General features: G+C 38.4%; 2 protein-coding genes across 3 annotated transcripts in view; one reads left to right on the top strand and one right to left on the bottom strand.

Annotated features, from left to right (window-relative positions):
• Recql (RecQ like helicase) overlaps positions 1-7582 on the top strand; it is a 30288-nt gene extending 22706 nt beyond the window's left edge. The window contains exons 9-15 of the mRNA XM_023719062.1: positions 686-834; positions 925-1042; positions 1951-2089; positions 3735-3826; positions 5742-5961; positions 6453-6582; positions 7357-7582. Of these exons, the coding sequence (XP_023574830.1) occupies positions 686-834; positions 925-1042; positions 1951-2089; positions 3735-3826; positions 5742-5961; positions 6453-6582; positions 7357-7503 (995 nt within the window). The 3' untranslated portion in view covers positions 7504-7582. The remainder of the gene's footprint in view (positions 1-685; positions 835-924; positions 1043-1950; positions 2090-3734; positions 3827-5741; positions 5962-6452; positions 6583-7356) is intronic.
• A 282-nt stretch (positions 7583-7864) lies between these two features.
• Positions 7865-27835, bottom strand: part of Pyroxd1 (pyridine nucleotide-disulphide oxidoreductase domain 1) — a 22842-nt gene continuing 2871 nt past the window's right edge. For both annotated transcript variants that reach the window (XM_004634544.2, XM_023719037.1), the window contains exons 3-12: positions 25360-25479; positions 23415-23543; positions 20518-20591; positions 17865-18025; positions 17099-17199; positions 14859-14988; positions 13695-13807; positions 12959-13081; positions 10315-10452; positions 7865-8962 (exon numbers count right to left, since the gene is read on the bottom strand). In XM_004634544.2, the coding sequence (XP_004634601.1) occupies positions 8714-8962; positions 10315-10452; positions 12959-13081; positions 13695-13807; positions 14859-14988; positions 17099-17199; positions 17865-18025; positions 20518-20591; positions 23415-23543; positions 25360-25479 (1338 nt within the window). In that variant the 3' untranslated portion in view covers positions 7865-8713. The remainder of the gene's footprint in view (positions 8963-10314; positions 10453-12958; positions 13082-13694; positions 13808-14858; positions 14989-17098; positions 17200-17864; positions 18026-20517; positions 20592-23414; positions 23544-25359; positions 25480-27835) is intronic.

Raw genomic sequence — 27835 nt, 5'->3', positions numbered from 1 at the left:
ATAAGATAATGGGGTTAAATGTTGGTGGTGTTCTAAAGGGCTATAAAATATAATAGCTTAGCATAAAGGATACATTCAATAAATGAGTAGCAGTTAATTGGTTAAGTGAACTTGAGTTTACCTGTAGATTTGTTCCAGGGTTAATAACTAGGGAGGTGATACTGAAAGTGTTCATGTAAAAGTCACATTTCTGGATATTCAGGAGAAGGCAATGGGCATCCTGGGCAAGAAGAGTTCTCAGGTCAAGTGAGCTTGTGGAAGGTGGCAGTTCTGTATCCCTCCTGGAGTGTTAAAGTGCGTTAGCACTGTGGATGCTCTAACCAGCCCTACTTAGGGAAGAGACAGGCCTCTTTAACTTTGATGAGTATGGTCTTCTGCAAACACATTTGTATGTGAAACTCTTTTCACACCATACTATGTAACATCTTGTGGACTCGTGGGACGTCAGTTTGAGAATTACTATATGTGGCAAATGAGGTGGAAGAGAGAAAAGAGGTAATAAGATCCAAAACTAGTATCTCATTTCTGCACTAGAGCATGCTGGTGATCAGATCTTAAATTATATCCAAATGTTGCTTCTGCTCAAGTTCCTGAGAATTTCTCTTAATTCTTGTTTCTGTGTATACTGTATCAGTGTCTTGGAATATACCATATATATTTGTAATACCTTACCATTTCATCACAGGAATCATATATTGTTTTTCTCAGAAAGACTCTGAACAAGTTACTATTAGTTTACAGAAGTTGGGAATTCATGCTGGGGCTTATCATGCCAATATGGAGTCAGAAGATAAAACTAAGGTTCACACAATGTGGTCAGCTAACAAACTTCAGGTTAAGTATATATCTCCAATAGAAGCCTATCTAACTTTAAAACTATTTACATTTGACTAAATGAACTAATGAAGTATTAAAATGTTGTAGGTAGTAGTGGCAACGGTTGCATTTGGTATGGGAATTGATAAGCCTGATGTGAGATTTGTTATTCATCATTCAATGAGTAAATCCATGGAAAACTACTACCAAGAGAGTGGCCGTGCGGGTATGTAGAACTCATATCTAGAAGGGATTTTTAGAAAGCTTTTCCAGAATGCATGTTATAAACATTTAATCATTCTGCATTTAAAATTCTTTACTGGGTAATATTTTTAGAACAACCAATGAAATATTTTTTCAAGATCTGTATTTATTTTCAAAGGGAGAAATTTTACACATGTTATTGATACATTATGCATTGTTTTTCATGTATGCTAAGATAATTTGATACTCATCTCTGTCTCTTGAATTTTTAACTACAAGTTTCTTCTTCTTCTTTTTTTTTTTGTATTTTAGGGAAAGAGGGGCCAGGGAATTGGCTCAGTAGAATAAGTGCTTCCCTGGCAAGCACAAGGGTCTGAGTTCAATCCCCGGTTCTGAAAAAAAAAAAAAAAAAAGCGCAGAGTGTATTTTAGGGAAGGGTCTACAGGCTGTTCAGGGTCTCACTGCTAGATCAGACTCCTAGTGATCCACCTGTTTACAGCCTCCTAAGAGCTGGGATTACAGGCGCACACCACTACACCCAGTCTCAGTTGAGTCTCAGCGTGCCCTGGGGGCGGGGCCAGCATGGCAGGCCCAAGGATAGAACCCTGGCTCCCGCGCCTACTTGCAGGCTCTTTAATCCGCTGAGCTATTTGGCTGGCCCAACTAGAAGTTTCCAGTCTATAAGTTAAATAAATGAATAAGTTTGGTTATTTTTTTTAACTTAATAAAGTTAACTTTGATAAATCTGTTCTCTTTTAAAAAAAAACAAAACTAATTTGTAAGTAGCGCTTACAAATTAACTTTGATATCCCTAAATTTGTAGATGTACCATGAAGTTTTGCCAGCTCATTTTTACTTATTTTATGTTATTTTTATATGTTATGGATTTTTAAAAGTAGTTATGCAATCTCAGGATTTCTCACACTACAGGTCGAGATGACGTGAGAGCAGACTGTATTTTGTATTATGGCTTTGGAGATATATTCAGAATAAGTTCAATGGTGGTCATGGAAAATGTGGGACAACAGAAGCTTTATGAGATGGTCTCCTACTGTCAAAATATAAGCAAGTGAGCCATATTCCTTTTTATGATTTGTCAAAGACAAGTATAATATTAAAAGGTATGGGTTTTTGAGTACTTAACCCCACAGCACAGGTCTGTAAGAGCAGATGTCTGAGGGTAAAAAGTGGTACGTGGTCCCTCTGTGTTCTACTCATTCCAAGATGAGGTGCTCTGTCTTAGAAGTAACGCTCGGAAGCTAGTTTTTTGATTGAAGATATTAATGCGCTTGCACAATGCAGTGCAGCCATTATTCTCTGGCTCTGTAAACTTTGGAAAGGTGTGTGATAAGACAGGCATCTTCAGGGTGAGTCTGCCAACTTGCTGTCTCCCAGCTGATGGGTGAAGGAAATAACCCAGAACAGGGTCAAGACTCTCATTGTACAGTACATTTAAATCTACTTACAGTGGCTTAGGTACAGCTTTCTGGTGGCCTGGGTCCTGACAGGGACTTCTGTGCTTTTATCTCAAAAGGGCTCAAAATGTTGAAACGGAACAGTAACCCAACAGTGATAGAAGACTGTATTTTCTTTCCATTAGCTATTATACTTAAATGAAGAAATGAAAATTTTGTTAAAAGCCCAGTAGATTCCCATGAAGTGTATTTTTGGATTTAGAATAAAATATTGGTAATTTAAAATACAAGAATCTCTTTTACTATTGAGTATCTTAATAGTTGCAAAGTATTAAATCTCAAAGTGACATAACTTAGGCAGTAGTTACCATATGGAAATAATTACATGTAGGCAGAATGTACCCCCCACCATGCCCATGTCCAGATCATTAGAATTAGATGTCACCCTGCACAGCGAAGGGAAATCAGAGTTGCTGATGGAACTGAGGTGGCTGCACAGCTGTCCTTCAAGTGGAATTATGTTAGATCTTCTTCATGGGCACAGTGTAATCACAAAGGTCCTTAAAGGTGGAAGAAGGCAGACAGATGAGACACAACCCACTGGTGTTACTTGGAAGATGGTGGAAAAGGGGCCTACAGTTAAGGAATGTGTGCCCCACCCCTTAGAAACTGGAAGAGGCAAGGACACAGATTGTCTCTTAGAGCCTCCGGAAGAAACCCAGTCCTGCTGACACCTTGATCTTGACCCAGTGAGATGCATAGTAGGCTTCTAACTGAGAGAAGTGTAAGATAATAAATTTGTAGGGCTGGCCAGATAGCTCAGCGGATTAAAGCGTCTGCTTAGGCAGACGCAGGGGTCAGAGGTTTGATCATGACCAGCGGTGCCAGCCCTCCCCCAGGGCTTGCTTCGATGGCAGTTAAGACTGGGTGTGGTGGCGCACACCAGTAATCCCAGTGCTTGGGAAGCTGAAAGCAGGAGAATCACTACAAATCCAACCTATGTTGTGAAACCCTGTAGACCTTGCACTAAATACAAAAAAATAAAAAAAAAAATTTGTATTGTTTTAAGCTATTATGTATAGTAATGCCATGACAACAATAGGAAACCAATAGGTTGTGTAACTATGTGTTCTGAAGTAGAGATTCTTAAAACTTTATTAGTTTGGAGAACTACCCGCTTGGCCCCCCCTCCTGTCCCTCTCTTGGACAGGAGCTTTCTTTCTCTCAATAAATATATTCTGCTCATAAAAAAAAACTTTATTAGTTCATGTCATAATTTGCATCCAAATGTCTTTGTAGATGTCGCCGAGTATTGATAGCTCAACATTTTGATGAAGTGTGGAATTCGGAGGCATGTAACAAAATGTGTGACAACTGCTGCAAAGACGTTTGTAAGTCTGCTGTTTTTGAAACCTTTGTAGGCTAATCCTACACAGCTAGCATAAGTGAATTATTAGATTCCAAAGTGGACTCAAAAGATTAAACAGGGATTAAACTAGAATATTCCAGATTCAATAATACCACAAAGTTTTGAAAAAAAAAAATAGCAGTCATAGATGAATGTGTATATTTTATAGTGTTATACTAAGGACATGTGAAATTTTTGAGAGAAAAATTGTAATTCCCCTGAATAGAAATGCTATTATGTCAAGAAAACACTCTTTCTAGGCACAGGTTGGGAAGAAAACTTGGTGGAAAATAGATTATAGTGAATCATTCTTGATAAAACTCCATAGACATAAATTTAGCAGTATTTTGTGCTGCATAGGTATGACTTAAGAAGACGGTGAACATTTCCATGAGTCCCCCTCAGAACACTCCCTCTTGCTTCCAATACATCTATCCCATCGTTCTTGGTGGAAGTCCTCTCTTGAGAGTGTCTCTGGTTTCAGTATCATAGCTGCCCCAGTGTCATGAAGCCATTCAAAGCACTGACCTTTCATGGTCATTCTGATTTTCACAAAGAGCCAGAAGTTGCATGGTGTCAGATTCAGTGAATAAAGTGCATGGGCATGCACCGTAATGCTTTTCTTTGACAGAAATAGCCATAAACATTTGATGGAGGTATGACTGAAAAATCTAGTAAATTATAAAATATTACAATAAAGACACATCACCATTAATCCCCCTCAGAATTTATTCATTTATTTATTTATTTTTATTTATTTATTTTTTTGTGGTACTGGGGATTGAACTCAGGACCCTGTGCTTGCCAGGCAGGCACTTATTCTACTGAGCTATCTCCCCAGCGCAAATGCAGAAGGGGTTTTGTTGTTGTTTTTGGTGGCTCCACGTTGCCTCCAGCGCTGGTCTGGGTTGCCTGGAGTATCTGGGAATGGAACCACCGCTCCCAGAGACTGACTGCCTCGTTTAAGCAGGCACTTAAACAACTGAGCTAATCGGCGGGCCCCCTCCCCCTCAGAATATTTCCTCTTGCTTTGAGTACACTTTTTCTGTTGTTCTTGACAATTTTTTACATTTCTAAAAATTTTAATATACAGAACCAGGCATGGTGGTGGCCCATGCCTGTAATCCCATCACTCTAGAGGCTGAGGCAGGAGGATTATTGTGAGTTTGGGATCAGCCTGGGCTACAGAGTGAGCTCAAGGTCAGCCTGAACTGCACAGTGAGACTCCATCTCAAAAAGATTAAAAAAAAAAAGTCATTGTATTTGTCCCTCATTCCTTGAATTTAGATTTTTTTTTTTTTATTAATGTTTCTGAAAAACCAGCTTAACCAGACTCTCATACAAAGGCTTATTCTGAAGTGTGGGTGGGTGGCGCTCACTACACTTCTAACTTTGTGGCTAGAGAAGCTTAGCAGTTCATTGAACTATGTTGTACTGACCAAATTAGTAGGAACCCAATAGATAAGTCAGAGTGCTCCTCTCTTCATTGACAACCCCTGTCTGGGAGTTCTCACTTGAAGAAACCCACACTCATTTTTAGAATTTGACTTAATGAACACAAATGAGATAGCCATAAAAAACAGGCTCTGCTATGTAACTATAAGGCACACCTCTTAGTAAATGTCTGGTAGGCATACCTGGTTCCTAAAGCCTGCTCCTAACCAGGCTAGTTCATTTATTTATTTATTGTATCACATAAAACCCACTGTGCTATATAGAGACCATAACCTGGTCGAGCAACAGGCTTGAACAACTTCATTAAAAAAAAAAAAAAATCAATATTTTAGGGTTGCTCATAGTGATAACTAGTTTTGAACCAGTTTTAACTACGTGGGCTAGTTATCCTTGCCCTCATCTCTAAATCCCGCTTGTCAGAAACCATGCCTTTTGCATTGCAGCTTTTCAAAAAAAGAACGTGACAGCATACTGCAGAGATCTAATCAAGATCCTGAAGCAGGCAGAGGAACTGAATGAAAAACTCACTCCACTGAAACTGATGGACTCTTGGATGGGAAAGGGCCCTGCGAAACTGAGAGTGGCCGGGGTCTGCGCTCCCATGATGCCTCGTGAGGAAATGGAGAAAATTATTGCCCACTTCCTTCTACAGCAGTATCTTAAGTATACATCCCGTTCTTATCCTTTCATCTTATCTTTATGATTTGCTTTTGGTTTTTTAATTAAAACAGAATCACTTTGTAGGTATTTCACCAAAACTTTTAAATGCTATAGAAAACTACCTAAACACTCCAACCTTAATTGATCACTTTAAATCAAAAAAGCATAAAACCACATGGTACCTCAGTTCCCAAACTTAATTTGTTCTAAAATTTTGGAAAAGATGCCTGTGTTTGTGTTGGTGGGGAAGAAGATGGCTGTGGCTATGTTTTTTACCCAGTGCAGAGTTCACAAATACTAAACACGTAAGTTTGTGAGTCAGATTGTTTGCAAATGAAAGTGTTCATGAACTGAGGGACTGCTACACTATAAAGATTTTATTTGTGCTCCTACAATATTATTGCATATTTACATGTCACTTAAAATTGTAATTACTTCTGAGTTTTTCCATGGTTCCTTCATGTTTCCTGATTGTTGGCTTTTGTCTTCTACAGAGAGGACTACAGTTTTACAGCGTATGCTACTATTTCATATTTGAAACTTGGACCCAAAGCGAATCTTCTGAACAGTGAAGCACACATCATTAGTATGCAGGTGGAGAAGCCCACACAGAGCTGTTTCAGGGTAACTGGCCAGCTGTTAATTTTCAATTTCTATGTATGTAAAAAAGTTAAGTCCTATGGGATGCCTTTCTGTAATTCCTTCCTAGAGCTAACTGAACACAAGAATAGATGTTAGTTCTCAGATTCTTTTTTCCTTTTGTTTTTTTGAGGCAGCGTCTCACTATTAGCTCAGCCTGGCCTTGAGCTCACTGTGTGCTGGTCTCCAACTCATGGCAATCCTCCTGCCTCAGCCTCTCAAGTGCTAGGATTACAAGCATGCACCCCCATGCCTGGCTAGTCCTCAGACTCTGAGTCTGGAAGGGAGCAAACATAACTGTATTTGCTATATTAACTGGAAGAATTCAGCCTAGCCAAACAGACTAAGGAGTTTCTGACCCCTTAGAAGGACAGGCCTCCATTTTAAAGTCTAACTTTGTGAGGCCCCAGCCCTCATGGCACTGGTTGGGAGCACCACGAGCTAAAAGGTCTGTGCTACTACAGTGACTGAAAGCCACCAATACGGGGCAGAAGCCATCCAGCCTGCAAAAGCATGCTGTATATTCCTGCTGTCTAGGGATAACCCAAGTGTGATTTAGACTTCTTCAGACAAATGTAGCACCTTTTATTTCAGCTGGATCTCATATGTGAGTAGAAATTTAGAAATGAAGATCAGACCTGGGGCATTTCCAGAACCAATTGCTACAGCAGGACTATTTTACATTATTTATCCGATGAGAAAATCAAAGGACTGAACTTTTACCAGGGTTCTTGCTTTGCTTTCTTCATTGTTTTACAGGCTGAACCATCCGACTCTTGTCATTCTGAACAAGTTGATAACATGGGGAGAGAAAAAAGCTCAAGCAACTTCCAAAAGTCTGCAAACATGTCTCAGCAAACTGGCACCAAGAATCCAAGGGGCAAGAAAAGAAAAATAGATGCCTGAAATGACTGTTACTAAATTTCCCACAAAAGGAATAATTCATGCATGTGTAGTTAAAATTTTGTAGTTAAAATTTCATTTACAAAACAATTTGATTGTTTTATACTTGTAGAACTACTTCTTCAGTGTTTTATCTCTGAAGATTTAAGAATTTGAGATCTTTTTTTTTTTTTTTTGGTGGAACTGGGGATTGAACTCAGACCCTTGCACTTGCCAGGCTAGCACTTATTCTACTGTGTTATCTCCCCGGCCCCTGAGATCTTTTGATTGGAGATCTTTTCTTTCTTTTTTTTTTTTTTTTTTTGGTCTTTTTGAGACAGGGTCTTGCTATACAATTCAGGCTGGTCTTGAGCTCACTTTGTAGCCCACACTGGCCTCGAATTCCCAACGATCCCCTTGCCTCAGCCTCTTGAGTGTTGGGATTACAGGCATGTGCCAGTACACCTGGCTGGAGATCATGTATTATATAAATTTTATTGTATGAAACAAAGAATAATAAATCTTCATGTAAAATTCATGAAATGTGGAATACTTGAGACAAGTTTAAGCATGATAAGCTTTTTAGCCTTCGTATATTTACTATATTTTTTCCTTTGGCAGAACAGTCTTTTTTATAGCAGGATTATGCTGGGCTTATCACTACAAACATTTTAAGCATTATCATGTACATGATTTCAGGTATAAAAATAGCTGTATAATTCAAACAAAGTAAGTCATCAACATAAAAAGTATATTAACACATAAAATACTGCTGTATCTCTATTTAAGTAAAATAAAGTGCTAAGCTGATTGAAACTACATTTCATAATCAAAGAACAGGTCTGGCCTATTAAGAGTCCATTTTAGCAAAGTAGTAACAATTTATAAGTTCCAAACCTAGATCACAGGTAAAATGTTTAAAGCTTAAAAATTACTAACAAAATTTCTTACATAAGAAGAGGTAAATTTTATATTAGCAAAACATATATGTAAAGAAATGATTTGAATGATTTCATCTTTAGAATTTTATTTCTTAAATACTTTTCCATGAGCATCATTCTGTGTTTTTACCCCAGTCCAGAGTTGGGGATTGAACCCAGGGCCCCACACATCATGTCTGGTGACACTTTCTGTGTTTTTAACTTTCTTTCGCCATTTGGTAAGTTCCGTCATTCAATACTAACTGTAGTTTTCCTTAGTTGGAATTTTATGTGAATCTTGAAGAAATCTCATTTTAGTCAAAATAATCTTCTATATCGATATTTGGATCTAGCAGTTCTTCTCCATATGGTGAAAGATCCATTTGGTTTAAAATTAAATTTTCAAATGTTTCCTCTAAGTCCGTTTCACCAATTAAGACGGCTCCCATCATACGCCCATTCTGCATGACCACTTTGACGTACTCCTGTCCTTTGGTGCATCTCAGCATTAGCTCATGATCTGAACCCAGGCCCTGCGCATTGTATTTTCCCAGCAATACAACCTACACATTGGGATAAAAAAAAGTTACTCTGCTGAATAGCGAGAAGTGAAACAGAATGTTGTTATTCTGGGTCATGCTAAAATAGCCTACAAAAAACTATTCAACAAAATTTTACAGCTCAAAGTGTTATTGGGGAGGGTCCAAAGAAAGCATTTTTCTATAGACAATACTGCCACCCATCAAGATATTAAGATATTAGTGAATATATTGATGTTTTTTGGGTGGGGGGATTCTACAATGGTATGTTGCATATTTTTGTCTTCAAATTAGTTGATCAAATTACCAGATGTAAGCATTCAAAACTGTTAAAAGAAAGTTATAAAAATTTTAAAAATGAAAAAAGTTTAGTCACTAAACTTCTCCTTTCAATAGACCAGTAGAAATTAGCAGTACAATTATCTTCCTGTATATATGCAGAAGTACCTTTTTTTTTTTCTTTCCTTTTTGTCCTTTTCCTCATCCAGCTGTCCCTTTCCTTTTAACAAATGCTTTCTCTTCCACAGTACTATTGAACTTTTCAGATTTTATTTACTCTTTCAGGTTCTTACACTAGTGAGACTACGACGTTTACACATGTGGGTTGATTTTTAAACACTGGAAGTACCTACTGCACTATCTCCATGAACATTAAAGGTATGTGGTGAATATGTAAGTGTACAGAACATAGACTACATTAGCCTAGAGCTCCCGCTGAACATTTAATGAGGAACTGAGTTTATCTTTGAATGAACAGATTACTTAGGAAAGAAACTTATTTGAAGCTTTTTTTTTTAAATTTTATTTATTTATGTGTGTGTGTGTGGCCAGCTCAGCCCACCAGGGGGCGGGGCTGGCAAGCATGTGGTGCTGGGGGATTGAACCGCGGTCCCTGTGCTTTGCTAAGCTTGTTCTAAGTAGGTGCTTTAGACCACTGAGCCATCTCACCAGCCCATTTGAAGCTTTTCAATGTATTTTTCCTTGTCAATAAATTTGGAGGGAAAAAAATCTTGCTTCAGTATAATTTAACAAGGTTCAAATAAAGTGTTATTAATGGAAAATACCCAGCTCATTCCTAAGGATGATACCTGTTAGTTTCCTTCACAAAGGCAGTATCTCAAGTAAAACTTAGAAAGCTACCAACATAGAACAAGCCTGGGGTGAAAGTTTTTTCCCCCCTTTAACTGTAAAATGGTATATAGTAACATAATAATTAACAGCAGTGATAATCAGGTATTATTTTGTAAGAAAAAGTTTTATTTTTTTATAAAATGCTTGGAACTATTTACAGTTTTTAGTAAAAAGTCAGATAGAATATATTGAATTACCAGGCTGACAGAAGAAGTTGTGTTCATTTGCTTAATTAACCACCTTACCTTAGAGTTAAAAAATTTTGTCACATGAGCAAACAGTTCGAAGCTGAAATCCATGTCAATGTAGCCTCCCGAGCTAGCTGCAGCCATGCACTTTGCAGCATACCATCCCATCTGTCTGGCCTGGGTCCACAGCCTCATCTGAACAGAGAAAGGAAATAAGTCTTGTTTTCATTCTCATTACTTGAAAATGAAACTCCCTTAAAGAGGTTCAGTGCTTGACAGTCCTTCGGTTGGTCCTAGTTATTATCTTTGCCTCTAAAACAGTCACCAGTGTACACTTATCAAGCTGAGTTTGGTATTCTATTTCATCTAAATTACTCTCAAAAAATTAAGGCGAACATCTACCAATCAGGGATATGTTTCATAAAAGTTCAATGAAACATTTCTCTACAAAAATATTTGAGATTACATCAGATGAGGGCAATATTTTAATTAGCCAGTCCCCTCTTCAAAGTCTGCCATCCTCATTAGAATACAAATCAAATTAGCATGGAAAAATTTGTTCCATCTCGGTACCCTTTATTTTTCAAGCGTTAATTAGGGCCTACTATGCTATTAAATTCAAAACACATATAGATACACTGGTATCAGTTGTTGCCCAGACTTACAACATCAGATTTTGGCAACTGATTGTAGGACTTCATTTCATTTCTCTCTGACAGTACCAGTTTCCTTGCAACTGGATTTTTACTGTTTTTACAAAGTTCAGCGACTCCTTGGTATAAAAGAAGAAAACTGGGCTTGGGAGTTAACAGCAGACATGAGTACCAACTCTTCCGCATATTTAACTTTCTGAGCCTCATTTTTGGCACCAGAAACACACATCGCACCACGTACTGCGTGGCTGTTGGGACAGTAGGCTGGCCTGTGACAGGCAATCGGTTTCTTCTAGCCCTGTGTGCAGATGTATCTAATGCTGACTTTTTGTATGTGCCAAAGTATAAACATGAGCTGTGAGCATTCCTAGTATCAGTTTGCATAAGGAAGGTAGGTGTGATGGAGTGAAAAGCAGTCTACTGCGAGGGAGCAGAGCAAACAGCTAGCAGCAGCTAGACAGTGGCAAAAAGAAGTAGCTCAACAGGACACTGCTGGGACACTATCCAGTGTACTCAGCCTCAAAATCTCTTAAGTAAGGGCCAGCCAGATAACTCAGCAGATTAAAGCGCCTGCTTAGGCAGGCTCAGGGACCAGGGTTCAATCCCAGGCATGCTATGCCGGCCCTGCCCCTGGGACACACTGAGATGGTGATTGAGACTGGGCGTGGTGGCGCATGCCTATAATCCCAGCACTTGGGAGGCTGAAAACAGAAGAATCACTACAAGTTCAGTCTATGTAGTGAGACACTCTAGACCCCCTAGACCCTGTAATAAACAGTACATTAAAAAATCCCTCAAGTGTCTGACACAGGTTATGTCTGTCTGTCTGTCTGCCTGCCTGTCTGTCTTTTTTTTTTTTTTTTGTACCAGAGATTAAACTCAGGACCTTGTGCTTGCTAAGCAGGTACTTTCTCCACTGAGATAACATTCCTGGCTGGTTATGTCAGATAAATTAATGTGTCTAATGCTTGCAAAACCTAAGAAGTGGAATCTTAGACTCACTGAAAACAAGAGACATGTTTGTTTTTTGGTTATTTTTCTTTATAGTAAGTTATCCACACATTAAAGATATAGTTTGTCTGAGACAGTTTAAAATGTTAGTTCCACACACTCCAGTTCATAACCGAGTTATCCCACAGAAATGACATAGGATTTGGAAAACACTGAAACTTGTGGGTGTGAGGTGTTTTAGAAACAAACAGGCTGAAAGCACTCTTTATTGAGGTCTCTTAAGTACAGAAAAACAGAAAATGAAGCTGCACCTTACAATACACAGCTCCTCCAGGACTCCCCATCTTGTCATTCATCTGAGTGAACAGCCTTGAGGATGAAACTGGTTTTTATCAAAGATAAATGCTGACCGGTTTTCCTCATCCATAACATCTCCCTGTCTACCATTCCCAAGAAAGCTTCCTTTTGTCTTTGATTATCTTCCTTTAGGAGTTTTTTTTGCCCTTTCAGAAGGATGCAGGCTGCACTGTGTGCACAGGGGGTTGTCTAGCTCCAGATGGCAGCTTCCAAGACGCAGGAAAGCTGTTCACTGGGAGTAGTAATTTTTAGTAATACCATCAGGACAGAACAGGGTCATCCAGGAATAGAATGTCTTATTTATGTAATTTATGATCTCAGTGGTTCAAATATAAATAAAAAAATTAGTTCCTCGGTCATTCGAGCCACATTTAAAGTCCCCATGTGACTCATGTGAGCAGTGGCTGAGCAGTGCAGAATTACAGCATATTTCTATCACCACAGAGTTCTGCTGGATGGTGTTGATAACAAGCATATTAGAATGAAAAGTAAAGTAATAGTCCTTGATTCTTAATTTTCTACAAAAGATACCCTGTCTACTCTATAATTTACTATGTCATTTACCAAAAGGGGGGGAATCTAGGGTTTTTTTTTTTTAATATTACAAAATAACTTTGTGATGGCTTCCTATATAAAGTATAAATGTTGGAAGACCAGGCAGTTGGATGGGTCGGTAGCAACTGCTTTACTACTTCACAATGAACCCCTGGTAAGATCACCGCTCTTAAGTGCTGGCTCACCTGCTGCCAGACGGGGCTGGGCTGCCAAGACGCCGTGCAGATATCCCCTGCAGCATAGATGTCCGGAAGGGACGTGTGCATGTGGTCATCCACTCTGAGGCCACCATCTTCTCCTAGGTCAAACTAAGTGAGGTTCCTCATAAGCAGTGCATTTAGAGACAACGGAAACGTGACTTTTCACAGAAGCATAAAAGAAGTCACATGGTTACACCGCGATCTTTACTGGTCACTGTGCTTGCATCTGATCTTGAATGAGAGGAACAAGCAGCTGTGAAGCCTGGGGACCTAGGCTGACTTTCCAGGGATTAAAGTTTTACTGACACAGACTCAGAAATTTCAGAATTCCAACATCAAAAGTACCCCATGACCATATGATCGCGTTACTCATCACAACAGCCCTGCTTTTATAAGCTTCAAGTGCTGAGAGCCAAAAGAAAGTAAGAATCTCTTAAGACTCATTTCTGAGAATTCATAGCAGCTGTTAGTCTCTTAACACCCCTTAGTTAAATAAGTTGTACACTACGTCCCGTGATCACACTTGTTCTGGGATGCTAACTGCTTTTAAGAATTTTAAGAAGTAAAGAATACTATAAGTCAATACATGTATATAAAAAAAATCATTCTCAGCTGTTGTTAGTTTTTTTTATTAAATTTATTCATGCTTGAGAATTAGACCTCTTCATAAAGAATTGCTATTTTAAAAATACTTATAATTGCCCAAAGCATTTCACCTTACATTGTTACCGTGAAGGAAAGGCTCTGTATTGGGTGTAACTCCTGTTGCACTGACAATGAAATCACAGCCGTACAGCCTTTCATTGGTCAGTTCCACATACACGGGCCACGTCTCTTTAAAAACAGAGAGATTTTATTTGGAAATGTGATCAACTGCAATGATCCATAGCATTACATGAATGTAATGAATAGAAGCAAAAGAGGTAGCCAATGGCTTTAAGCAAGAGCCTTTAATGATTTTCATAAGGTACTTTCCTTAGAGTAATTTTAATACAATCATTATCATCTATTTTTGGTATACAGTAATTGCAAAATCATTCCAAGAATTTCCTTCAAATTTGGACATGTACGCACTTTAACAAAGTAAATTTACATGGACAATTGCTTTCTAAATTATTTCTTTAAAAACTATTATTAATACTTGATAGCACTATGTTTGTTTGTTTGTTTGTTTATTTATTTATTTATTTTTTTGGTGGAACCGGGGATTGAACTCAGGCCCTTGCGCTTGTCAGGGAAGTGCTTATTCCATTGGGCCATCTCCCAGCCCCATAATGCTTGATACTCAGTGTTCACTCCAAAGCTTCCCCTTTTTGATGTTGCTCCTCACTATTCCCAGCCCACCTGACACTCCCTCGTCCTGTAGAAGAACTCAGACTTTAAGCCAGACCCCAGTGGGCTGGGTATTCCTTCACATGGCTCATAGGAGTGTGCAGGGCAGGAGGAAGTTCTCAGAGGGCGTGTGGGATAGGTTTCCGAATTGCATCTTAGTCTCAAGTCCCTCGATTTTAATCTGCTTCACTGGGGTGGAGGAGAGAGGTAGTCACCTGAAGCTCCTGAAGCTCTGTTTTGTTTTCAGTTTGGCTTTTTGGTACTGGGAACTGACCTCATGCTTACCTGGCAGGCACTGTTCCACTGAGCTACATCCCTGGTCCTCAATTTATTTTATTTTGATCTGTATGATACTGATGGCCTTATATAAAGTACAAATGCCTATACAAATGTTTAGAAAATTTATAAGGAATAAAATGACATAATGATAGTAAATTTGGTTTTATGTTTACTTTTCTTATATAAATTTATATAGAAATTTGAAGTTTTAAAATTAATACAATAAGGTTAAATTAAACTTCTGTAAGTAATAACTTTTTTCCTTTCTGCTTACCTTTATCTGTTGTAAATGACTTAGGATCTGTTGGAAAAGTCAAGGAATTTTTCTGCAGAAGTTTAAATTCTTCCTGGAGGTAGATTTTTTTTACTTCACACATAGTTTCAATGTGAACCTTATGAGAAAACTAAAAATAATAAAAAAGTAAAAATAGTCATACAGTGCTTCTAGGAAGAATGACTTAGGTTACTGAAGAAAAAGAAAACAATTACAATACACATATAGCAATGCATAAAGAAAACAATTCTTGTAAATGAAACACACTGGCTGCCCCCAAATAAGCCTCTCAGTTCCTGTGCATGAAAAGAGTGACCAGCAATTCATTCAGTACTTAAGAGACTCACTGGAAGATAGAATGGAGAGAATGTTTTGTAGCGTAGGCCTCCTAAAATTTATACATAGACTTTTTTAGAAACTGGCAATGATGACACAGTAAAACCTCTGAAGCAAGATCTGACTACTCAGGCCCAGAACTTTACTAAGGTACAGGAGTGGTATTTATTTTATTTTATAAATAATATGTTTATCAATTAATCAATTTTTTTCTTTTCTTCTTGGGTCACTAGACAATTTTCCATCTCACTTCCTCTAATTTTAATGTATTTCTCTTTTTTATTAATATTTTTTTTCTTTTCAAAGTTTTATTGATAAACATATAGCAATGAGACAGTTTCAAATCAAATCGAAAGTACAGTTTCAACAAATAATACACTGCATATATTCTTCTTAGTGGTTAATTGCTGTACAAGATGCGGACTTGTGATCCTACTTACACCATTAGAATAAATCATTCTATTCATTAAGAGAATGCAACTATATATCTATCCCAACCACTTTGAATACACAGATACAAAATGGACATTCATAGTTATACCCCAATTTTTTTAAGTTCCGTTGTTGAATATTATTCTTTTTTATTAATCTTATTGAGACAGTTTCAAAACTGATTAGTAGGACAATTTCAATAATCAATACATTGCATATTGTTGTTTTCCTAGTGGTTATTCATAGCACAAGAGGCAGACAGGATATCCTGTCCAAACATTACTAGTACAAATCTTTCTTCTCATTTGAATTAAGAGAAAGTAGCTGTATATCTAGCCAGTATATTATATCCAGATACAAAATGGTCTTTCATTTCACTTGTATCCCCCTTTTTGTTTAGTTTTGTCAGAGATGGGTATTCCATTGCGTTGTAAATATTGTAGGTGTGTGAATTCAGCAAAATAATCCAATATAGTCCAGTAGTCCATAATAGTACTGGGTTATCCATAGGACTGGCAATGTCAGAAGTTGTTGACTTGAGCCTTTTACAGCTCAGCATATTAATATGGCTTTACTTTTTGTACCTTGTTTTTATACTTTTCTGCTGGATGGTTAAAACCAAGATAAAGCAAGACCTATATAACAAGAAATGTAACTTCTGTATCTGACAAGGCCAGTCAAATCCCCCAGGAGAGGAATTAGACAATAAATGTTTTGGAAACAAACTGTTGAAATACTTGGGTTAAAAATATAATTAAGCTTAAGACCTACGAGTACAGGAAAAAATGATTTTGTATAATTTCCAGCCTCAAAATTAGATAGCCATGGAGCCAGCTACTTCCCATTACCCAAAGCTAAAAATCAATGCTTTATAAAAATAACAGAGTAATGAAGGATTACTTGGCTTTTTAGAATATTTAAATATGACAGCTTAAATTTTTTTTTAAAAATTAAAATAGCTTAGAGGGGGCCAGGGAGACAGCTCAGCAAAATAAGAGTCTGCCTGGCAAGCATAAGGTCCTGAGTGGATCCCCGGTACCGAAAAACAAAAAAATAAAACAACAACAAAATTAAAACAGCTTAAGTAATCAAATGAGTAAAACTTAGTTCTATGTTTATGCACTCCTAATATTAAGTGTGTGTTCTGGATCCATTACGCGTACTCCATGCATCTGAAGTGACCTTTCAGAAGAGGTCAATTTAAAATCTGAGAGGTGTGGTCCTGGAGTCTGAGAGTGGGGATCTTAATCTGCACAGTGTAGGAGTACACGGAGACACAGTTTAGGTGAACTCTCCATAGATGAATGTATATTTGCCCAGCTTTGGCAGGCATTGGGTTACATGCATCTGAAGTCCTTTCCCATCATTGTGGACTTTAGGTGACCTCGTTATTTCTTTGGTTGTCTTTGATCAATGGTTCAAGAATTTAACATTTCATTTAGACATTTTTAATCAGTATATGAAAGCAGTACCTCTTTTATTCCTTTAAGATCCAAGCCTTCATGCCAGTCTGGTCCCAGGGCACTGCCTATGTTACCAGCTTTAGCTTTGGCACTTGCTTCTTTTTTCTTTCCTGAAGAAATGATTTCATGTGATATAGACAGATCAGTGCCTGTGCTGTTCAGCTTTTAGGGCGTGACACCATCCTCACACAGAGAAATACAAGGCACGACAAAACCAGTTTATATTATCATTTTATTATTTTAGTGTTCTATGAACTAGCTATAAAACAAACCTTCACTTAAATGTCTATAAACACTTAACATTATCTTTTGGACATTAGAAAATTAGTTAAATTGAAGAGTAAGAAAATTAACCATCAAAGTTTTTCAATTTTAGTTCCTTCAAAACTCACAGACTTTGTTTTGTAAATGCCAAACATTTTTAAAAAGCCATTAAACAAAATTAAGTTGCACAAAATTAGCTGCAAAATTGGATTAAATTGTAAACATTTTTTACCTTTCATGTTGCCCAATTCTAACGTGTGTTTGCAAAGTTGCACATAGGCTAGTTTATTTCAATTTCACTTTATATTTCCTGTTTTAATTATCTGAATATACACATACCTGTGTATATATATAGGCTTTTTAGAAAATCTATAAACTTTATATAAAGATACAGAAATAAATATCCATATTTCTGTTTCCCAAACAGATTTTGTAAGAATTTTCTAGAGCCTGTATCCATATGGTGAAAATAATCCCGTGTGGGAATTAGCTGGATGGAGGCTACACTTACCTTCAGTTGTATATTTAGTCCTTTTAGGTGGAATTCTGGCCTCTGGCTTTCCAGAGATGAGCTTGGAAGTCAAAAATTCAGCTGCTCCTGCATCGAAGAAAGTATTCCCAATAGCCTTATCTTTAATGGCCCAAATCACTTCACAGCCTTCAATTTCATACCTAAAAGGAATATTAAAGTTATTCAGAGTAATCTCAAAAGTCTAAGTAGAAATCTCCAAATAACAGTTCTCTCTTAGAGAAAAAGTACAGAATATATTTTAAGACAAATTTGGAAAGACTGCTTATAAAGAGAAATAGAACATAATTAAAAGCTGTTAAAAACAGAATAAACACAACAGAAAATGTCACTAGTTTACTGAAGGAACCTATATGTGATAACTATATGTACCATGTAGCAGTAAAATTTTATAAAATGGTATCTTGTCAGAGTGTTTAAGTGTACATTAGAGTTACGCGAATGTCCTCCAGGGTTCAACTTGTAAGCAGCGCTTTATTTATCTGGCTACTGCAAGATCAAGAAAGGCTGGAGAGTACATAGCTACAATATGGGGAATAGCTGGCTTCCCTGATAGTGAATTTTTTATATATTCAAAGCACCATTTTATGTAAGAGGACAGAGAAAGGAGAGAGAGCTACAACTTAAAATTTGTAGTTATAAAGAAACATAATCTTCAATTTTCCTCATCTCATAAATTCCAAGATGCAAGGAAAGATCTGGTTCATAAAAAAAAAAAAATCTAAGCAAAGAAAGATGCAGTTCATAAAAAAATAAGAGACATTAGAGGAAAAAACAGATGGTCCTGACAATGCACACCATTTGCCGTTACTCTAAAGCCAGAGATCCTGGCACCGTGGCTCACTTCTAGGTGAGCATGTAATGCAAATTTCAGGAAGTCGTTGACGTGACGTCCATTTTAATTCAGATAATCCTATCACCTGTCATCTACTCCATGAGACTGTCTCCCAATAATTATTTTGATCATAGTGTAAATGGAGAAAATATCAAATAGGACATAGGACTTCTTTGAACTTGCAATAGTAATAAGAATATTGTATATTAATGTATGAATTCTAATTTTAACATTTCAGCAGTATGAAGTATTTCCTTTTGTCTTTCATAGACGAATATAGTTAGATTAAATGACTTCTCAAGACTAATCAATAAACAGGCAATACAAAAAGTTTAATTCATCCAATTCCAGGTTAAAAATTACATTCATGCTTTAAGCACCTGGGCAAGGAGCCCTCACTTCAGGCCTTAAGAGCCACTAAGTCTCAGAACATTCAATTTCATGCGACAGAACATGCTGTTTTTTGTTGCTCAGATCATATAGGATTGCTGCTGAACACAGAACAGACACACATGTGGTAACTAATTTTACGTTTCATTTGACATACAGGCTTGTGGAATGTATTTCTTTATAAATTAGAAATTTCCATATAATAGTTTTTCATATGTTAAGGTAACGTAGTGGCACCACACATGCCACAGCAGCCTGCTGCGCTGACGAGCAGCTAGCAGGGCCATCGCTGGCTCCAGCGCCGACTGTGCTTGTTCCACTTCGCAGGATGCCCTGTAGCTCTCCTCGCCTGACCTCGGCTGCGCGCTCAGCGAGATGTACAGGCTTGGAAGTGTCAGCACACGTACAGGAAATACTTTCGCCTTAAAGCTACTCTAAAAACAGACTACAGTGTGGTATTACAGTATTGTGAAATTTGAAAAAACTGGGTCTGTTTGAAAAGGAAAGCATTAGCCTGAACTTGAGAAGAAGCAGAGACCCGACCTGAAACAAACACTGATGAACTTCGTGGGACTCCTATAGGCTACTCCCGAGTGGAACGGGTGGAGTATGCTGGTTTTCATCCTGTGCTACAAAGACCTGAGGGAATCCAAAGTCAGAGAACGGTACTACGTGACACCTTTCTTACACTATCAAAGAAGTGCTTATAAACAGAAAATTGTGGGCTGGGGAGATATCTCAGTGGTCTGAGCGCCTGCCTGGCAAGAGCAAGGACGCGGGTTCAATCCCCAGTACCACACGTTGTAATGGCCCCAGAACCCAGGGTGTGGTGGTGCACAACTGTAATCTCAGCCCTGGGGAGGTTGAGACAGGAGGATCACTACAGGTCTGAGCTGCACAGTGAGACCCTGTACTGAATAAATAAAATATTAAAAAATAAAAAAAAGAAAATTGCACATTTTAGACAAGTAGATAGTCCTCAGGATACAATTTAAAAGACAGGATTATATATTGTGAGAGTCTTCACACCTTTGAACAAAAGAAATATTTTATTTATTTGCGGAACCAGGGATTGAACTTAAGGCCTTGCACTTGCCAGGGAAGCGCTTACTCTACTGAGCCATCTCCCTGGGCCCTAAAAGAAATATTTTAAACATACATAATCCAATAAGTCATACTTTTAGTGACAGATGATAGAGACTAAAAACATTCCTGAACCATTTATGTTTTAAAAGGAAATTTCTGCAGTCTTATATTCTATAAGAGCTAAAAAATAAACTGGATATTTGCCCCTGAAAATATGAAAAATAATTATATTTATCTTTGATTTTCAGCATATAAGCTTTTCTAGTAGGCCCACAATCACATGAATCTCCAATTTTTAAACAGTATTTAAAAGCATATACTTACACCAACTCCAGTGCGATACCACCATTCCCAATGATCATTATTCTTTTCGCTTTAGTAAGCTGTTTCTGAAATTCCTATATTAAAAAGAAAACGAGAGTGCCTTGAAATAGTGAAGCAAGAGGCCTCACTGATACTCTTCTGAAGATCTATTTTATCAGCTTGCAAAGGAGCAACCACACAGGTCTTGCTTCGCGGTCTGCCAGGATGTAGCCTCCCAGTGACCGTTCCCAGGCTCCTCTTCATGCTCCACCTGAAGCGCCCTGACCTCGGTGCTGCTCCTAATTCTCCTTGCCTATTACGTGACTGCATCTGAAGTCCTTCAGATGTTCAGGTAAGGCCTTTGCCACAATCCGAGCCATGCACAGGATCAATCAATTCTACTCTGCCTAGCCTCTCAGGTGACATGTCTCTAGTGTCCCTTAGTACAATACTTCTGAGGGACAATGAGACGTGCAGCTGTAGAGTGGGTGAGAGCAGAGTCTGGAGTGGTCAGTGGTGGCGAACCCATGGCGCACATTATTTGTGTTTCTTTCGAGACAAAAGATGTTAATGTATGAGTTGCTTTTTCTACACTAAGTTCTTAGTGTTCAGGTGTAACTGCAGCATTGGTCTTTTGTGGTAAATAAGTGGGTTTTGTGTTACAACTCTGGCCCTTGTCTCTGAAAGGTTCACCAGCACAGTCTGGAGTCACTGGCCTCAGCAGCTCCTAACTGGATGACCTGCACAAGTTGCTTAACCTCTCTGGACCTCAGGTTCCTCAACTACAGAAAGAAACAAGTGACTTCATATCCGTCATTTCTGAATGGACTGTGTGTAGCTAAAGCTATTATAAATATCAGGCACATCATGAAGTCCAGCACTGATTGAAAAAATGCTTTAATTACTATTATAAGACAGGTAATTATTCCCCCCACCCTGGAAAAAAATTATGATGAGCTGGAAAAGTTAGTGGTAACAACTCTTCTGGCCTTTCAAAAGTATAGTTTTGGGGCTGGTGAGATGGCTCAGTGGTCTAAAGCACCTACTTAGAACAAGCTTAGCAAAGCACAGGCACCGCGGTTCAATCCCCCAACACCACATGCCAGCCCGCCCTGCCCCCTGGTGGGCTGAGCTGCCCCCCCCCCCGCCACATAAATAAATAAAAATTAAAAAAAAAGTGTAGTTTTATTGCTCCAGAATATCTCAGTGCAAAAAAAGTTCCTCTACCTACTACCTCAGTTATTTCTGTTGCTAGAATGACCCAAAAGCTTATACTGTTTCATAAATTGATGTAATATTCTATAAGAAAATAAATGAAGTTGATAGTACAATTTAATAAAGATCTGAACCCTTGAAGAAAGTATACTGGACACAGATGAAAAGAATAAATTTAGGCCTGGGAGATGGCTCAGTGGAATAAGCACTTCCCGGGCAAGTGCAAGGGCCTGAGTTCAATCTCTGGTTCCGCAAAAAAAATAAATAAATAAAAAAGAATAAATTTAAACTAAACTTCCAGCTGGGTATGGCGGTGCATGCAGGTAATCCCAGCACTTTGCGAGACTGAAGCAGAAGGATCCCAACTTCAAGCCCATCCTGGGAAACTTTCTGACTTAACAAGACCCTATTTTAACCCCTTTCCCCCAGAAAAGTGGGGAGGTGGAGGGCTGGGGACGCAGCTCAGTATGAAGGCACTGAGTTCAATTCCCAGTACTGTAAAAACAAAAGCAAACATATTTCTGATGAATGTAATAGTTACTTTAGAATAGGAGTATACATCATTTTTAATCTCACTTTCCTATCTTGTATATAATATTCTAAATGAGGAGGTATTTTATCCAATGTATACATAACAAGAGTCTCATTTTCCCCCTCCACCGGGATGCGCCCTTCCCCTTAATATTACACGTGCTCATTCACTGTTGGTCCTGCGCTGCCTTTGTGGCAAGGCCCTCTTGGGTAGCATGAAGATCACCACAAGGATTCGATGAGTTCATGCATGTAGAAGGCCTAGCTGGACAAAGCTAAGCTCAAATCCCTAATGACATGAGTCTCAACTGCTGACACAAAGACAATCAAGTTCTCTTAGTTTTCTCTAAAGTCCTAATTAAGAGAGGACTAGGCTGAGAGAAATCATTCACGGTTTTCCAGAATGTGAAACACTGTAAGAATGCAGTTATCTCGCCTTGAAGAGGACGATGAGCATGATGTTAGACAAAGTAGGGGAACAGAAGGAGGCGCCTCCTGCCCATGGGGTAATAAACTGAGGCAAATTACCCTAAGTAGTAGAATTGCGCACATTCAGAAATTTCATCTTACTTAGATGGTTAATCATGATGTTAGAACAAAGTTATGAACTAACCAAACAATAAACCTTTTTCAGTTCAACGATTTCCACCACCAAGAGCTCATGAATACTTTCTTTGCAGTGGAATAAGATCAGGATATTTTAGATATACTTGGCCATTTGGGGAAAAGACTGTTACACTGTTTAAGTGGTAAACCATATATTCCCAGCATGGAGTAGTGAATGTGTAACATAAACATAGTGGCTCTAGCTACAATATCACAGCTAAAAGAAGTACAAATTATCAACTAAAAGCAAGCAAGGTGACAATAATAAAACATATTACTATGCTTACTTGTCCTTATTTTTTGAGAGAGAGTCTCACTTTGCAGTCCTGGCTAGCCTTTAACACCTGATTCTCCTGCCTCAGCCTGCTGAGCACTGGGATTACAGGATTACGTCACAACATCCAGTTCACATAACCTCTATTTTGGCTTACAAGTTGTGACACAAAACCTTTCCTTCTGTTCTAATCAATGGGAAGGAGCACTGTCGAGTGAAACGCTTTCATTCAGATGTAGAAGAGTCAAAGGAATCTTCAGTTTCCTTCCGGTAATCAAATGTAAAATGGTACCTGAGCACTGTCTGTATCTCGGATTCCTAGTACATAAGGATTTCCTTCACATATCAACTTTGGCTTGGCTCCAGCACACAGGCAGAGTTTCTTATACACATGCTGATTGCCATCTTCTGTGAAAATACACTGTAAACACAGTAATGAAAGGAGGAGGGGAAACAAGTTTATACAGGAATATGATTTCACTTTACATTAAAATTTCAATAAGACAAAAGCTAAAACTGACATATTAAGGCTGTCTCTTGATAGTGTTCAGTATTTAGGGAAATTATAAACCTCTAATACAGTGACTTCTAATTTTAGCGTTAATTTTGAATAGCATCAGTGAGAGGGCTGGCCAAACAGCTCAGTGGATTAAAGCGCCTGCTTAGGCAGATGCAGCAGCTGGGGTTCCATCCCTGGCTGCCAGCCCCAGCCATGGGGCACACTGAGACTGGGTGTAGGGGCCCATGCCTGTAATCCCAGCTCTTGGGAGGCTCAAACAGGCGGCTCACTGGGAGTCTGATCTATGTAGTGAGACCTTGTAGACTCTGTAGACCCTGTACTAAAGTACAAAAAAAAAAAGAAAAAAAAATTTAAAAAATAACATCAATGAGTAAAACATACGTACTAGAGATTCATGGCTTTTGTTCCTTAACAATGAGTGAAAATCTACCTGAAGTAATACCCTGGGAAATTAGACAGACGTAAGTATGTGCTGCTGTGAGAAATGCTGTGCTTGCTGGAGGGGTTCAACAGTCCACCTTTGTGCCACGTACTGAGTTATGAACTGGGCACTTACAGACAACTGGGACACAGCACCCAATTCAATTCAGCTGGTGACAAGTACAAAAAAGTAGTAGCCTAACACAGCACAATTCAAGCAGAAATATATCTGTTTTCTTACAGATAACTTAGTTAGAATTTTAACTAACAGAAGTAGAAGATACTAAAAAAAAAAAAAAAAAAAAAAAAAATTTTTAAAGAAGATACTGACTTTGCCCAAACTTTAAAAAATCTCTATTTATTTATTTTTTAATTTTAATACTGGGTCTACAGGGTCTCACTATGTAGACTGGACTCCTAGTGATCTGCCTGCTTTCAGCCTCCCAAGCACTGGGATTAGAGCTGACTGCGCCGCCACGCCCAGTCTCACTGCAGTCTCTGCACACCCCGGGGGTGGGGCCAGCACAACAGGCCTGGGATGGAGCTGCCTCTGCCTAAACAGGTGCTTTAATCCGCTGAGCTATTTGGCCCGCCCGTTTTTAATTTGGTTGTTGGTCAAGAACTCTCAGTTCATCCATGACCTTGTTCTTAGACAAAGCTTGCTAAACAAATGTCTATCATCCCTGCCCCCCGATTTACCAATCTGACTGAATATAAACTAAATCAACTTCCTGGAAAGACATATAAAGTTCATCACATTCTTACTTGCCTACTTTCCTAGGCTTGTTGGCCAGGTTCCTTTACTTTTCCATACCCCAATCTCTCTGAAACCCTCACGATTCCCCATCTCCCCCTTTTCTTCTTCGGGTCTTTGAAGAGGTAATCTGCCCTTCATCTTAGAAACCCAGATTAAATGAACATTATGTGTGTGGTGCCTTCCTAAACACCTAATGCCAGAATCTGGTAACAGTTTCATGACTGTGCTTTTTATATGTCCATATAAGTATGCAGCACACATGTCTATAATCCTTGTAATGCTGACAGTTTGTAGGAGCAGGTCTCTTGTATTATTCCTATTATACTCCGGAAACTACTGTAGTACCAGAACACGATGGACACCTTAACCCAGACCAACGCCCCTGACATGTAAGATTGACAGTCATCAAAATCAGTGCCACTCAGTTTCACAATTTAGAGATAGAAATGGTGGTGGTGATACAGATGGGCTACAAGGAAGATAAGCAAAAGCTCACCAACAATGAACGTGGGAAAATATTATTTAAAATGTTTTTCTTACATGTTCTTTACTCTTCAGCTGCTTTACTCCAGATTCTATGACCTTAATGTTAGGAAAGCGACTTTCTAACATGGTACTTGGTTGTTCTTCCACATCAAATTCTTCCAATACTTTAGAAACCTTTATTAAATCCAAGAGGAAAAAGGTATACTTTCAAACGTTATTTTAGTTTAAGAATCTTAATAAAGCATTTTCATTTCCTTACATACGCTACTATTTCAAGGTCATAAAACAAGAAAGTTGACCAACTGCACTATTATTAGAGTTTGGGTCACACAGGTTCCTCAAAGGCTCATGGGCTAAAGGCTTGGTCAGCACCTGGTGGTGAATTGGGAGAAGCCGCAGGAGCAGGCAACAGTACCTGGTGGGAGAAGGTCAGTGGGAGCAGACCACAGGAGCGGATTCTGGGATCCCAGCCCCTCCTGTCTTGGCTACTCAGCTTCTACGAGCAGCTACACTCTACCAATACTCTATGCCATGGTTTTCTCCCTTGCTACAGATTCCAAAAATAATGGAGCCATTGGACCATAGAATACAATCTCTGAAACCGAACTAAATAAATATTTCCTCCTTTTAAGTTGATTAGCTCAGGTAACTTGTCCCAGAGATGGAAGGCAGACTGACACCTACATTATAAAGAAAGAATAGAGGGCTCTGCATAGTACAAGTTGAACTGAAATACTAGTTCAGTCACTCCTGAGCTTTAGCTTTCTAGCCTATAAAATGATAGTTAACACTACTAACTTTCTGTAGTTTGAACAGCTTATCAATTTCTTTATCCTTTTAGATTTCTGAGTTTCGTTTATATTTATTATCTAACTCACTGATAGGCAACCTTATACTACAGTCTTTGAATTTTTTGTTTAAAACAGTAACATGGATTGAACTCATTCTTTTATGTAGTTAAGATCACAAAGTTGGTCATTTTCCCTTGCTTCTTTGCTGTCTTATTTTTAACCATTAATTATCCTGAAAACCCCAAGCATAGATCAAACACCTAGGTTTTCAGTCCTTATCGAGATTGCTGGAAGACCGTACAACCCTGCAGATGAGTACCTGACTAAGCTCTGTAAAAAAATGCATATAAATCCTATCCAATAGTCTTTGCATTCTCACATTTGTTGCTTTCAAGAGCTCTTTACATTTTTAACAAATTATTAAGGATTTCAAAGAGCCATTCTTTATATGAATTATATATAGCAGTATTTGCGAGGTTAGAAATTAAAACTGAAAAAGTTTAGTATTTCTTAATTTATGTAAAAGTATTTAATAAATCTAATACACGATAAGCAAATACATATTAATGAAGAACCACCATTTTTCTAAAAAGCAAGTGAGAATAGCACTACTTCATACTTGTGTAAATCTTTTTCTTGGGGAGCTCATGTTCATTTAATAAAAGAATATGAAGATGGCCATAGTATCAGAATCTATAATTCCAACAGAATCCATATCAAAATTCCAATAACATTTTTCACCAATATAAAAAAAAATCCTAAAATTCCTGTACAATGACAAAAGACCCAAAATAGCTACAACAATTGTGAACAAACAGAACAAAGCCAGATGTATCAGACTACCTAATTAAAAGATAAATCATAAAAGCACAGCATTCGCAAGAACACAGTACTGCCATAAAAGCAGACACATACACCAATGGGACAAAACGGAGGCCAGGAAAAATATCCATACATTTATGGTGAATTGGCTTCAACATACTTGCCAAGAATGCATAATGGGGAAAAGATAGTTTATTTCAATAAATGGTGCTAGAAAAACTAGTTATCCACAGGTAGAAGACTGAAGTAGACTATTATTTAACATAATTTTAATAAAATTCAAATTAAAGTGGATTAAAGCCTTAAAAAGTAAAATTCGAAATTATACTCAAAATGAAGGAAGGAAAAGTTTATTTAGCTCCCAGTTACTGCAGGTTTCAGTCCATACTCGGCTGGCTCCAAGGCAGAGTGGCACAGGGAAGGGAGCAACCGCTATGATGGTGGCAAAGAACAATGAGCGAAGGGGCATGGTAGCAGCTCAGGAAGCTAGCTAGCCTCTCCCCTCCTTGCACTGTACTGCAGAGTACCTATCCCAGGGCACTCACATCCATAATTCCAGCATTTGATCAAGAATCAATCACAAACTCTAGAAGCCACCCCATGACAGCACGAGGCTTTGGGGGGACACCTAGACACAACCATAGCATATGGGAAGTGTAAAAGTCAAACTCATAGAAATAGAAAAGTAAAAGTGTGGGTAACAGACTGAGAAGTACAGGCATTGTGGAGATCTTGCTCAAAGGACAACACGTTATGGGGCTGGTGAGATGGCTCAGTGGTCTAAAGCACCTACTTAGAACAAGCTAAGCCAAGCAAAGCACAGGGACCTCGTTCAATCCCCCAGCACCACATGCCAGCCCACCCGCCCCCTGGTGGGCTGAGCTGGCCACACACAATAAATAAATAAATAAATAATA

The sequence above is a fragment of the Octodon degus genome, unplaced genomic scaffold (assembly GCF_000260255.1).
Source record: "Octodon degus isolate 3935 unplaced genomic scaffold, OctDeg1.0 scaffold00064, whole genome shotgun sequence".
NCBI classification, from domain to species: domain Eukaryota; kingdom Metazoa; phylum Chordata; class Mammalia; order Rodentia; family Octodontidae; genus Octodon; species Octodon degus.
This window is presented reverse-complemented; position numbering and strand designations above follow the sequence as displayed.